Below are 14,592 nucleotides of genomic sequence, written 5' to 3'. Positions count from 1 at the left end.
CTTGTTCACAACAGTTGGCTGTACGGCTGGCTCGGGTCAGTAGTTAAAAGATAGAACTTTGTAATTCTGAGGCAGCACATGGACTACTACCTCTCTCCCGAGCAAACCCGTCCCCGAGCCCTGAGCGGCCGACGTAGACCCCGACTTGGAGGCGGAGGAGGCGCCCAGGTGGACCTGCAGGACGCTTGCCTCGCTGAAGTCCAGCTGACTCAACAGGAGCTGGTCCTTGGTCATTGACAACTGATGGAGGGAAAGAAAAAGAGTCGAGTTACAAGACAATTCTGAATTACTCAAATTAAGGTTTTTTTTAAATGTTACATTTTGAATCATTCAAATTAAGGTTTTAAAAGGTTACAGTCCTTCTAAATATCATTATTGACTACTCCAGAAGATTTCAAAGAAATCTGACAAACTGCTGAGATTATGAACATTTGTTTCAGAAGAAACTTTTTTTCCACAGCCAAATCCATAGTCAAACATACCAGTTTCTCATTGGTGTGCATCTGAACATGGTCTGAAGGTTGGTTGAAGTGGTTGAGAATCTTTCTCCTCACAGAGCCCAATGTCTCATTGCTGTGACACTGAAAGAGCATTAAAAAGTACATCATTCAGAAAGGTGGGACTTGTCCTCTCAATGATTTATACTTATCTCCCTATATACAATTAAACGAAAAACATATCAAACTTACAAATAGAAGAGCGACTCCTGGCATTCAACATCAAGTTACATGTATTATGCAGTAACATCTCCAACAGTATTTACCAACATCAGATCTCTATAGATTTATACAGCATCAATCTCTCTGTCAATACGATCTATTTCCTAGTTTTTAACAATGTGGCACTGCTGGCCTATGACCAGACTATCTTAAACTACCTCTTACGGACAACCCCTTGATGACAGAAAAATAGGAGAATCTCTTATCTCTTAAACCCTGTCAAACAATTTTTGTAAAATAAATTTTAAAAGCGTCACCTAGATTCTGCTAGAGTAAGACTGTGAAATAAAGACCCTTGCAATGAAAACAATGACCCAGCCAACTCTTGAAGCGGCCTCAATGTAGTGTGTGTTTAAAGTAACTTACACATAGAAGTATAACCAATGTAGTGTGTGTTTAAAGTAACTTACACATAGAAGTATAACCAATGTAGTGTGTGTTTAAAGTAACTTACACGAGAAGTATAACCAATGTAGAGTGTGTTTAAGGGGAGACGTACACTCCCGGAAAAATTTTCAAAACGAATGGCTTTTATTTCATTTCATCTAATTGTGCAAGAAGTTCATAGGTAAATAGGATGTACTAGGGGTGAATTTGTTGAATCTTTCTAAAAAATGGGTCTCTGTGGCGGCCATCTTGGATTTTCAAACCAGTTTCTTAGTGCAGAAGAATTTCATAGTAAATATTGAATTATCAGCCTGAAATTTGGCACACAAGTACAAACCTATATGAACTGGGGATCCATGAAAGGATTTTGACCTATCTTTAAAACTAAAAAAGTGAGCCCAAAGTCATTGGTCCCCTAGAGTCAGTTGACGAAATTTCAGGGTACAAATTACAAAAAAATTGAATATTTCCTTAAGTTACCAATATTTCCCAATTCCCTTTCATAGATCCCCAGAATCGATCTTAAAGCACCTGTACACCAAATTTGAAGCTTCTAGCTTCTGTAGTTTTTGAAAACTCCTTGCACCCAGGAGGTCACATTTGTCAAAAAGTAGATTTTGAGAAAAACAGAAAAAAACAGGGATTTTTTAAAAGGATTTTTAGAGCAATTTGCACTTTTCAAACGCCCTTTTAGGTCATTTAGGGTGTTTTTTCAACAGTTTCTTCATTTTGACTCCATAGAACAGATGTCAAAGGATGTTTTTCCGCCAAAAACAAAAGTTGGATAGTTTGAAAAATTGTTTGGATATTGCCTTGGATCGCCGACCCGGGTCTTCCCTTAAAGTAACTTACACGAGAAGTATAACCTTCATTCACATGACTTTGAGGAATGACATTCAATTTTCACTATTATCATTTTTACAAGTTACTCAAAATTTCATTCACTGCAGTGGCATTTCCAGACTTCAAATAAGCACTTGGACCTATCAAAGACAATGACCGATTGTCCAGGGAAAAATGGTCATCTTAAACAGGCAGTCTTTTCTGACAGTGCCATAATAATATAGTTAAAAATGCCAGGGAGAAGTGGGAAGTGGTCATTTGTACAGGTGAATATCTTGAACAGGTGCTCCTTAGAGCAGGTTCCACTGTAGCAGTTAATCAATCACAGAAAATAATTAATGTTGGTGCAGCAAGTCCTCAGTCAGAATTTTCACATCACTTAGTCTATCACATATGATTTGGCCTTAGATTTTTTTTTTCTATTTTTTTTTTTTAGCAAATGTAATCAGTGTCTTTCATTACGTAAAAAAACCAACCCTATGACAAATGTAATTTTTTCCAACGCAGTACTTGTTGGGTCTGCTTTCACAACACATAGATGTCATTGTGACTTTCATCCTCTTTCACACTCTGGTGATGAACCTGCAAGAGCCTATCAAAAATCTTACCTGCAGCATAAACTCCTGTTTGGGGGATTCACATTTGACCAGAATATTCATCTGAAACCCGTGGAAGGAAGCGCCGTGTGGCAAGATGTTGCGAGGCACACAGTGAATTTCCTCTACAGACAAGATGTACGCTTCTGCGATCCACAACAATCGCTCAATGGCCAGGTAATTGATTGATCTGCATCGAACAAGAAAGATAAAAAAAATGTCTCAAGGTTGTCATCATCCTTTCAGTGTCAAATCTGCTCTGTTATCCCACCAAATAGCTCAAGATAGCACCGAGCCTGGCAGGGAAAGGGTTAAAGAATATTGTTAATTAAAAACTTTTGATCCTTGATAGAGAGGCAAAAATACGGCAGTTTACACAAGTTTCTCCCCATAAACAAGAAATCTACTAGGCTGATACATCTTTCATTCATACTCTACCACTCACTTTTTCCTGCTAAATTAAATTAAATTTTACCCAATGTTCAAATAAGCCATTCCAAAGGGAAGATTAATATATAAGCTACACATGCAGAATTCAAGAAACTGAAAAATTCAAAGTGTAAATTCAGATAACATTTGGATCTGAACCAGAAAGCCCTGCAGTTAGACACAAGTGGACAAATGGTACATCCAACACCTACACCATTCTCTTCAAGAGAGTATGATCTTGAACACACACATACAGTCATGACTTTCCAATTGTTACTTTGATCAATTCTTTATAAGGAACATATTATCCTGTTCGTACTTGCAGCATCTTCATGCTTACTTTCTTACCACATATAATTCTTCATCTTCTTACTGAAGTTTTTACACCTGTGTTCTCCAGCTACAGCCAAATGCTCTGAGCCTTTATGAGGTATGAAAGCTACATTTGCTATTTTTTAAATTCTTATTAACCCACTCTGTGTGTGGAGCAGACTTAACAGTCATAAGTGTAAAAATAATATATATAACTTCAGGACTCAGTCAAAGGAGGTTTTTTTAATTGATTTTTCAAACAAAGCAAAGAGGTAATCAAAGGGAAATCAGTGTGTAACAGGACATGAAAGACTCACTTAGATGGCAGAGGCACGTTGGCAACGTCAGGCACAATGGCAGCAGTGACAATCTTGGTGGCATTCGACACAGTCTGTGCCACAAAGTTACCTCCCATGCCTAGCATGGCAGTCTGCAAATAGAGAAAAAGCAGGGGTCGGGTGATGTACAGAAGTCTTTCAATATCGGTGCCTGTCCCAAAAAGTACAGTCAATGTATTCACAAACTATACAAAGATCCCCCCACAGATTAAACCGCAGTTCAAAACTAATTTACCTCTACAGGATTTCACTCATCAGCAGATTGTTTTTCCAATGAAAACAAAATCCATTGTATTTGCAAGGAGTGGTATTGTATATCTCCCTGGACCTTCATTTTCATAATTAAAGACAAAAAAAGCAACAATATTTTAAGATTTTGAGGGCAAGTACCACATGAGCAAGGTGAACCAAACTGACAGCATAAAACCTCTCTCAACAGAAGGGAACAAACAATGATATTCCACCTCTGAAGGCAACACACATCTCTAAACTATCACCTCAAACAGAATCCATGCAGAGAAAACACTGCATTGCTTACTTTGTGACCACATCTATCAAACAGTCCAACATCTGCTCTTCAAATGTCCAAAGCTACAGGATCTCCAACAGCAGCTTCTTCCTCCCATTCCTACCACAGACAATACCTTATACTGCAGCAAAGAACAACTTTAGAAGATCACCTTTTTTAATTTGATATTGGGCCAAGGGGCATACACTTGAAAGCCACCGGATTATTACCGACAGCAACATGGACAGGTACATTCGTAGAACTATATTTTCTCAGCTGTGAACTTGATAATGAGAAGGTTTTGTAAAGTGCATACATTTTTTTGTCCTAAAAAAATAAAGCAGCAAATCTGACAAAGAAATAACTGTGTCATGTCATATCACATTTGCATATCAAAAGTACTCACTTCTAATCGTGTGTAGCATTCATTAATGAACTTCTTGTGCAAGGATACTGGCTCCTGTCAAAATGAAAAAAAGGGAAATGTTTTCAGAAAAAGACATAACTTCTGAACTACACTATTGTCACGAGAGTTCTCACGCAATACAAGGAACATTTTAAAATGCATGAAGTCATAGGTGGTAATTACAATACAAAGTCTTGTGTTTTAACACCAAAAGAAACAACAGAGTACATGTGTAATTATGAGCCACCAGCATCTGTTTGTCCTCATCATCAGTGCCATCAACATAACACGCAGGCTCAACTTATCAATTCTTTTTCCTGTCTAATATCATTTTTCTACTCACAGTGGTCTATGTCCTCTCCAAGCGTGAGTGGAGGTCAGAGAAGCTGAAGATGAGCATCTGTAAGACTGAGAATGTCACACTCTCACGAAGCCTTGTCTCATTTGGTTTCAGTTTTTGATTCATCACAACTCTCTTTCCAATTTTTTTCCCCTCTCGCGTACACTTTTTATTATATCTCACTCCAGCTTTCTACTTTATCTCATTTTAGCTTTCTAATTTATGTCATCTCAGTTTTCTGATTCATTGCATCTAATTTTTCCTGATCTACACAGAGTTCTCCAAACCCTCTTTAAGAGTGAATTGAGCTTAAGGGTGGCATAACTCGGAGCCTACATCTTTACTGCCTGATCAGCGACACCTTCAGCCACACGGAAACCGAACTTGTCGTAATTTTTCTTCTTTTATGTTATCTTATTTTATCCTTTCTTATCCTGATTTCAGCTATCTGATCTCTGTTATGGTCCCCTAACCCTCTTCAAATATTAGTGAACGTCAGTGTAGCTGACAGCAAGTAACATCTCTATGGCCTGATTAGCAATGCCTTCAGGCTTTGTTTTTATCATTTGTTTTGTCTCTCGTTAAATCTTGTCAAATCTAATTTTATTGTCCTTTCAGCTATCTAATCTCTGTAAGGTTGAGCCTACCCTCTTCAAGCGTGAGTTGAGGTTGGTGTAGCTGAGAGCCAGCAGCATCTGTATGGCCTGGTCAGCGATGCCTTCGTCGGGAACGTGCAGGCAGATCTCCCACAGATAGTCCAGCCCCACCAGGTCGGGTTTCTCCACCACCTCAAGAGAAGAAATATTATATTGATCACACATAGGAATGATACATAGGTGAGGCAGCGTGCTGGAATCACACACATGAATAATACATAGGTGAGGCAGCGTGCTGGAATCACACACATGAATGATACAGTTGTGAGGCAGCATGGTGGAATCACACACAGGAGTAATACAGTTTTTTCACAATGTAGGAATGTAGGTGTTTTCAATAATAATAATAATAATTGCATTTATATAGCGCATATCCATGCTCAAGAGCTTGCTCTATGCGCTTTACAACTATTATCACCCCGGGAGACCGTCTGAGAACACTCGGAAGCATTCTCGGCTTCCGCGGAAGCATACATTGCAAGCAGCGGATTTCACGCACTCAAACACTATCAAACTGACAAGATCGTTCACTGTCTATAGCCGGGTACCCATTTCCACCTGGGTGAAGTGAGGAAAATTTGTGCAAAGTGCCTTTCCCAAGGACACAACGTCGGGCCCCTGACGGGATTCGAACCCACGACCTTACGGTTGCAAGTCCGAGAGCCTAACCACTAGGCCACCGACGCCACAATTTTACACCCCCATTGGCACAATTCACATCATTTAGGAGGCCAGCTTTGACCCTGCCTGTCAGAGCCAACCCATGCTGACCGGGAAGATATACTCAAATAAAAGGTCTCTATAATCTTCAACAAATGTCCTCTTATTTCTTTATGCCAAATCTCCAGCTGATCGGGTACAGTGAGTTATTTCGTCGTCCACTTCACTGCTAGGTAACAGTCTTGCATCCACCCTCTTGCTCCAAACTTCCAAAGTTGTGCCCACTTACCATTGAACTGTTGGTGTCTTTGAGTCGGTGCTCATACTGGTTCACCCTCTCAAAGAAACACTTGAAGCACATAAACCCTTTGGGAAAAAAAAAGAGAAAAAAATTACTTGACAATGCTTTTTATTACAAAAATTTATGTTGCTAAAACCCAGTGAATAGAAACAGATAGGTACTTTAGTTTGGACACACCCTTCATCTATTATTTTTTTTAATTTAGTGACTGATGATAGATGCGACATTCAAGTCATATTTATATTTTCCTTTGTAAATTTCAAAACAACCTAAGTCCTCTAAAAGAAACTAGATCTAATAAAAACTCATTCTGAACTTTTTTCAATTTACAATATGAAGAAAATGCTATACAAGAGGCAAATGAAACCTTGAAAAAAAATTTTTTTAATCAGATTGAGGAGTACATCATGTAATCTTTTTTTTTTTACACATGAACAAAAACATCTGTTACCATTCCAAGAAAACTAACAAGTTATCGGAAATTTTTTCAAATAAGTGAAAAATAAAGATGACACTGGGGTAGAGCTATTTAATGTTAGAGAGTCGAAGAATAAATTCCTACCGTTTTCACTCAGTTTGGAAGGATCGATGCGGAGAACCTCCTTCTGGAACATGTGATTCTGAGTCTCGATCTCCAGGTCGGTGATCCCCTTACGGAACCACTCATAGCACGTCTGGAAGATAAATATCGCATTTATGAGAGGTAAAAATCAACCAGCTTAGAACTTAAAACTGAAGAAGTTGGATCATGATGTTAAATTCATAAGTGCTCAAATTCTGAATATCGAAAACATAAGTTATGGACCTGGTTAACTAAAGAGCATTTACATGTTCAAAATTGTCCAGTGCTACTACTGTAACTACAGCAGTAGAATTTGAGTTGAGTTGTGGTATATAGAAAGTCAGGACAATAATGGCCACATGTTTCAAGGAATCAATCAGGATGAAAGTAACATATGAGCAAACTGCATACAGCATCTCATCTGTGATAGATAGTTCCTGTTTCAGAACAAGGAAGACTTCTTTAAGTGGATCAAGGCATCATTTTCTGAATGTTATTTATACTTCTGGAGCCTTTAAACACTAACCTAGATACAGTCAGTGCCGACTATAAGCCCGCCGGCCTTAAGCACATTTCGGACTCAAGCACGCTAAACGGCTCTTACCGAATTTTTGCTATATAAATTACACGCCTATAAGCACGGTAACTTCGGCTTCAAGCACGCTTCATTTACAAGGCAGTCAATATTTTCATGATGACCCATCGAAGTTCGAACACAGTCTACACCGCAACAGTGGAGTGTGTCAAGAGAAACACAAAGAACGCAAGTGATGGACACACACCCTCGCACAGGCGGAGAGGAAGGCAGAGAGATGCACAGAGCCGTTCGCGCGGACATAGGATCTAGCCCAGGCCTAGGGCAAAGCAACACACAATCAACAAAAAAAAAGAGAGTCGGGGAGATGAGAAAGGGAGGCTGGCTGCGATTTCACCTTTGACCCTCGCTACCCATTAATCCTGATTTTGTATCACGCGCGAGGTGGGATGAAGGCGGTGGTATGAGTGGCACAGCGGGCAGTGGTACGCACAGGCAGTGTGTTACAGTAGGCCTAGTGTGCTGTATCGTGACTGGCCGTCTAAATTAAGTTTTCATTTCCCATTCAACCACAAAACAAAATCAAACAAGCGAACAAAAACTACCATGGCGGGTAAAAATAACAGTACACTTTTGTGGGACCGCTATAGGCCTACTTACAAACTAAGGGAAATAGCACGGGAAATTTTCTACATGTAAATCTCTGAATTATGTCTACTTCGCACTTAAGCACGCTTCAGCTTTAAGCACGCTTAAGCTTTTTCCCGATGACCGTGCTTATAGCCGGCATGGACTGTATTGTATTGATGCTTTACGCACAACACAGCCAGCTCCGAAAACTCATAGAGCATCAGTGACAACAAATGTACAGGAGGAAAAGGGTACAAGCATTTTCAGGGTACCTTTCCAAAAACATCAAGTTTCACGTTTCCCGACTTGAAATTTCGAGCAGGCACAAAACCTTGATAAACAAATCATAGAAAAAACTAAACTAAACAACTGCATACCTCTATGTCCCACTCACAAGCCTTTGGGTTGGCCACCAGAGTTGTCCAGATGTCCCGGGCTCGATTCCAGGCCAAGTACAAGACACCCTCTTGCAGCACGTATTGCAGAAAGTTGAGATGAGTGCTCATATACTGAAATATTCACATGGATGAAAAGTTTAACAAAACAAAGACGTGTACTATCTATCTTCAATTACTACTGAGGAATGAACAGCTACTCCTAAAACAAAAAATACTCATGCCCTAAATGGCAGCCACAGAGGAAAGGAGAAAAATCAAACCTAAAAAACACAGTTCAAACATTAGTTTCATTGTTTTTGTTTTAGTAGAGGTTTTAAGGCGCTCGAAACTACAAAAGGTCAAATGAGCGCCAAAAGATTAGAGGCGTAACAAGAGAGTAACAAACATAAAAAAGAAGGAGGGGAGATAAGGACGATAGATGTTTGAAAGGAAAGAAGAAGCAAACCACACCAGACCACCCACCAACCACCCACAGTTTCATTGTTCAAAAAATTAGAAAAAAAACAAAACCAAAAAAACTCATAAACAGTAGAACTCACGTCTGAGTGTGGGTAGCGACCATCCACCATAGTGGCCGGAGTGAGTTGACCATCGCCCACCACAGCAACAGCCTGTTTGTGACACTTGACCAGGCTGTTGGTGACCAGCTTGATCACATCACTGCTCTTGTTCAGCTCATTGATGACACACTGGAAAAGTTGAGAGGGGATTTATAGGAGTAAAGAAAAGCTCATCACCACGAAAATGGTCATTTTTTGACGTAAGTCAAAAGTGAGACAGAGAGAAGAAAAAAACAGAGGGAGAAAAAAGAAGTAGACGTACTCTTGGAACCCTCCAACTGCTCTCTCGTCAAAGGGAGAAGAAGAAAGAGTCAGAGACACAGTTACCAACAAGAGATGTCTAGTTTTGTTTTTCGTAAGAGTTTTACGGCACTTGCAACACAATAAGGTCATATAAGTGCCAAAGATTAGAGGTGTTACAGGAGAGAGTAACAAACGCAAAAAAGAAGGAGGGGAGATAAAGACGATAGATATTTGATAGGAGAGAAGGAGCAAACCACACCAGAGCACCCGCCAACCACCCACGGACAAGATGTCTATCAAACAAACAAAAAAAGTATAGTGAAACTCTGCACTGAAATCAAACGACATTCTTTCAACATTAATTTTCAAAGCAAACAGCAATACAAACAGAAACTTTATAATGAGATATGCGTTGACATCCACTTATTCAGTGCTATAAAAAAATATATGTTTTAAAACACTTGAAAGTACCAACATTTGCAAAATTACAGATTTAGTTAACAATTTCCAAAAACTTGGCGTTTGAGGCTTACAATTTCCATCTGAACAAACACATTTCTATAGCTCGCTTTATATCAAGTTCAAGAAAAATATCCAAGATTTTTTCCATTAATTTCAGTCAATTAAACAGTCAGCACACCTTTGACCTGATTACACCTATTTGGTGTGCGTACTTTAAATTTTACTTTTTAAAATGTCATGTGTTTAGTTCAAATTTCCCCAACCTTTCCGCTGATGTATTTTAATTTCAGACAATCTAAAAAAATATAAATTAAATATTTAATTGCAACTTACCTTATCCGTTTTCTGCTTGAAATGCTTGACCATGTTCTTGCTTATGGACATCAGCTGTCTAATCGCTGGCAGCACACAGGCTCCCTTGTAGAAGAAGAGAGATCAAAAGTGACAGTCAGCCAACAGTAGTGGAAAACAACTGTACTCACGAAGCACAAAAGGATTAATGAAAAAGAAAAAAAGAAAAACTTCTCAATTCATTCTATCAGATAGAAAGTGAAGACCATGGTGAAAACTCTGTTTAAGATCCTGGTGCTCAGGAAAAAGTAGGATGTTGGTGAACAGGATCTCAGTCATATAAGAAGGAACTACCCATCATTAGATTTCCATTACCTCTGAAACCACCAGGAGTTACCCTAGTAACACTTGCGCTGAGTGTGGAAAAACTCCACCATACAGAATAAAGAGTAATTATCAGACTTATAAATCAAAATTGTCAGAACCTGCTGTAATTGTCCTATCTTGAATCTTTGAAATTTGAAATCTATACCTTTTATTTCATCAGTCTTGTCTATCGCCCATCCCCATCATGTAAAAATAATGAAAAATAATTACAGTATTTTTACTTATCTCTCTTAGAAAGAGGCATACTGTTAGCTCAATCGGCATCAATTTGGACTCTGCTATTCATGATCAGTTCGAATCCCCAAACGGCTACCCCTGAACATGGATTGTTCAGAAAGTTTAGAAGGCTGTCCACCAATCAGTCTCAGGTCTTATCTAAGAAGTATGTTAAATCAGAGGTGAGGTCCCGTCTCTTATATAACTTTACAGTGTTGAAAAGGGTATTATGGTACTGTGTTTTGAGTGAAGAGAGGCACATTGACACATTGACACAATAATGGTAATTTAGTGTTTAGAGAAAAAACAAGGCAAGACAGACACAAAGAAAAGAAGTGAAAAAATACTGGACCTTACAGTCATCCTCCAATCACCCGCCAAAGGGGATTCAAACTATCTATACGAATCATATTGAGACAGACAGAAACAAGAGAATGAAAGTAAAGGCGTAAGGCCCATCAGTGCGCCCATCCATAGAAAATGAGTGAGTTGTGCATGAATGTAACGAGTGCAGTTCAGTGTTCATGCTGAATCTTTGCATGTTGATGTACTGTGCCCAAAATTTCGCGCCCCAATAAATAAAAGTTTACCCCTTAAGGGAAATCAAACCAAGCCCATCCCAGTGCAGACCTTTTTGATGTCGTCGACACACTTGGTGACGTACTGCAGTTTGACCTGCTCCTTGACGCTGTAGGAGTAGGAGAGGATGGCATGGTGCTCCTCCAAGGCCTGCTCCACCAGCAGGGTGCTCAGGGCAGGCAGGTGGGCCAAGTCCCACAACAGCTCCAGCACCTGGGCACACCCCATCACATTGCATTAGTGGAATAATAGGTGAAAGATAAAGAAAAATTTGACAGAACCATTAAGAAAGCCAGCAAGATCTCTGGATATGATTTTATAAGAATGGATGAAATGTATAACACCACACGTATAAAAAGATCAAAAGCATTATAAACGACCCATCACACCCCTTTTCCACACAAATTGTAAGATCACGGAGCGGCAGATATGTACCTCCAAAAACAAAGAAAGAAAGATATAAAAGAAGTTTTTTACCATCTAGCATAAGGCTTTTGTCAGAATGAGCATAGATGTGTGTTGCTCTTAGAATATGTATCTGAATATAACTCCAAAGGTCTAGTATTTGAATTCCTGTATGTGGTTGAATGATGCATTTGATGCAAATGTACATTTTGTCAGCTTTACTTCTCCTTTCATATTGAATTTTAATGAGAGTTATATATATGACTTAAATTTTTTATGTATACCTGCATGTGTTTTTAATGGTCCTGTACAGCCAAGGAAAATTTCCGTCTGGAATAATAAAGTACTATCCTATCCTATCCTATCCTATCTTAATAAAAACGTAAATTCAGGAATATCTAGCTCTCACAGGCAAAATTCAAGGCAAACGAGGCAGGGGTAGTCCAAGAGCAACCTACTTGGAGATCCTAAACAGATGGGTAACTGGAAAAGATCAGGGTCATTTAGCTTTTTAAGAGCATTCGAGCAAAGGAATGAATGTAGCATCACGAGCACACTTGTCTGTCGCAGATATGGCACTTGATGATGATGAAGAATAACGTTAATCGTGATGATGACATTAAAAACAATAATCATGATGATGATGATGGTGACAGTAACATGGTACATGGATAAACATATTATTGTGAAAACTACATACCCCAAAAAATTCCCTTCTTTTGGATATTAGACACAAAGATTTTTTAAGCATTATAAAGATGGGCTTTTTTTCTTGCAGTTTTCCGTACCAGTTTCTCTTCAGACAACAGAGTCACAAAATAGTCTTGCGTTCTTTAAGTGCAGATTCACAAAGCAAAAATCTACAACATTTTGTAGGGATCTCTTTACCCTGGTTGTTGTCTTTGCTAATTTTGCATCTTTCCCAATTTTTCCAATCAAGCTCAGCAACTTTTCCCGAATTCGATCCGAGTCATCCTGCCATTTCTGAGGAGAAAGCATAAAGTTTCATTATTCATTAAATGGGGGGAAAAGTTCAAAATGATGACTTTGATAACAATAAGAAAACAGGCGATGAGTTTCCAACCTCTGACTACAGTAACAGCCAATTCAATCTGCTAATAATAACAATATTAATAGATAGCATTTGTATAGTGCAAAGTCTCGCTCAACAACAAGGTCTATGCACTTTACAATCTACATTTTTACCCCAGCAGACCTGATAAACATTCTGAAACAATCTCAACTTCCTGGGAAGCATACAATGCAAGCTGTATTTTACAGGCCCTAAAACACTAACATACTGACAATATCATTTGCTGCCTTTGATCAGGTACCCATTCCCAACTGGGTGAAGTGAAGAAAATTAGTGTAAAAAAAGCCTCTCTCAAGAACACAACGTCGTGTCTGAGGCTCAAACCCCCAAACCTGCAACCTCACGATAACGAGTCCGGTAGCCTAATCACCAAGTTACCAAGGGTACTCACCTTTTGTATCAGTAAAAATAGATGCTCCAGCTGATTGGGGTCAAACTTGACAGCAGCAGCAGCAATGATGGAGTGGATGTTGTCTATCACATTGTTCGTCTGACCATTCTATGAAAAGAGCAAAACAAAACAAATGCTTGACCTTGAATTTCAGTCTTAGTGACCCACATTTGGTCGCTTTTATGGACAAGCGGGCTAACCCAGATTTTGGGGGTTTCCAGAAATCTGCACCAACACCAAAAGTGGGCATTGCCCTACCTATAGGAGAAGTTTGGTTTCACTGGTGTGAATATTTGTTTGGTTATAGAGAAAACTCTCCTAGTCTTTTAAAGAAACTGAACAAGGGGCAAAAACTTTACCTTTGATTTTCTCAAAACATTTTTTGGGATAGCCCCCTTGTGCTTAAAAGCAACCATTTATAAGAATAGTCCTATTGTGTAACTTCTAACATGAAATAGGCAGGGCAGAAGCTAATGGGTTTAAAAAATTGATAAAACAGACCTAAAATTAGAAGTTGGCAAAAAAAAATGGGAGTCTCCATAATGTCAGAAGATTAAGCTAATGTAAGAAACCAACCATGGAAAACAAACCTGTATTGCGCAAAGCAGGTCACACAAATATTGCAAAGAAACGGAAATATAAATGTATATTTCAAGTTAACGCTAAGTTGCATACAACCTGACGAAAACAGAAATCAAGAAAGAAAAAGGATTTTATGCAAACCCGACTGGGATTCTTCGATGGGTAAAAAAGTCGGAGAGCGCTGATTTTATCAGAGTACTTGGCAGGTGTGCTACAGGGATTCTGTACCTCAACTATCTATGGACGACGGCTAAACATACATCACCACACGCAGAAACATGCAGAAGGGTAAAGAAAGTGTGTATGCTCCTGTCTGTTCAGATATATAGATTAATTCCAAAATATTGACCAAAAGAAATAATAAATTTTTTTTACGGACATTAACAACCTGCGCATTCATATGACCTTATGCAGTTGCGAGCACCATAAAACAGTTACTAAAACAAAAGACATTAACAATTTTCTTGAATAAAGGGGTATCGGAATTTGGCATCAGAGAGTAAAAAATACTTTTCTTGACCATCTTGGAAATATGAGATATAAGACACACAGGTGAGAGAACAGACTTTTCTGCAACTCTACCTGCATCTTCCAGATCATGGCCAACTCATCCACAGAGAGTTTGGCGCCAAGAAAGTCGACAATTCCCTTGATTTTATCACAGTACTGAGCTTGATCAATGTTTCCTGAGGACAAAAGATGTCAGAGTAGAGGTACATATCAATACATGTATTGAGATGAAGTGACTTACACTATAAGCACA

At 38.9% G+C, this 14,592-nt stretch overlaps 1 protein-coding gene across 1 annotated transcript in view; it reads right to left on the bottom strand.

Annotated features, from left to right (window-relative positions):
- LOC101859739 (ubiquitin carboxyl-terminal hydrolase 24) overlaps nt 1–14,592 on the bottom strand; it is a gene marked incomplete in the record, with an annotated part of 85,583 nt that overhangs the window by 58,131 nt on the left and 12,860 nt on the right. Inside the window, 15 exon segments of the mRNA XM_035972697.1 lie at nt 91–240; nt 483–581; nt 2,558–2,735; nt 3,604–3,716; nt 4,539–4,592; nt 5,526–5,666; nt 6,484–6,560; nt 7,058–7,169; nt 8,600–8,731; nt 9,160–9,309; nt 10,219–10,302; nt 11,410–11,571; nt 12,652–12,747; nt 13,248–13,355; nt 14,412–14,515. Of these exon segments, the coding sequence (XP_035828590.1) occupies nt 91–240; nt 483–581; nt 2,558–2,735; nt 3,604–3,716; nt 4,539–4,592; nt 5,526–5,666; nt 6,484–6,560; nt 7,058–7,169; nt 8,600–8,731; nt 9,160–9,309; nt 10,219–10,302; nt 11,410–11,571; nt 12,652–12,747; nt 13,248–13,355; nt 14,412–14,515 (1,760 nt within the window).

This window comes from Aplysia californica, unplaced genomic scaffold (assembly GCF_000002075.1).
Source record: "Aplysia californica isolate F4 #8 unplaced genomic scaffold, AplCal3.0 scaffold00799, whole genome shotgun sequence".
NCBI classification, from domain to species: domain Eukaryota; kingdom Metazoa; phylum Mollusca; class Gastropoda; order Aplysiida; family Aplysiidae; genus Aplysia; species Aplysia californica.
This window is presented reverse-complemented; position numbering and strand designations above follow the sequence as displayed.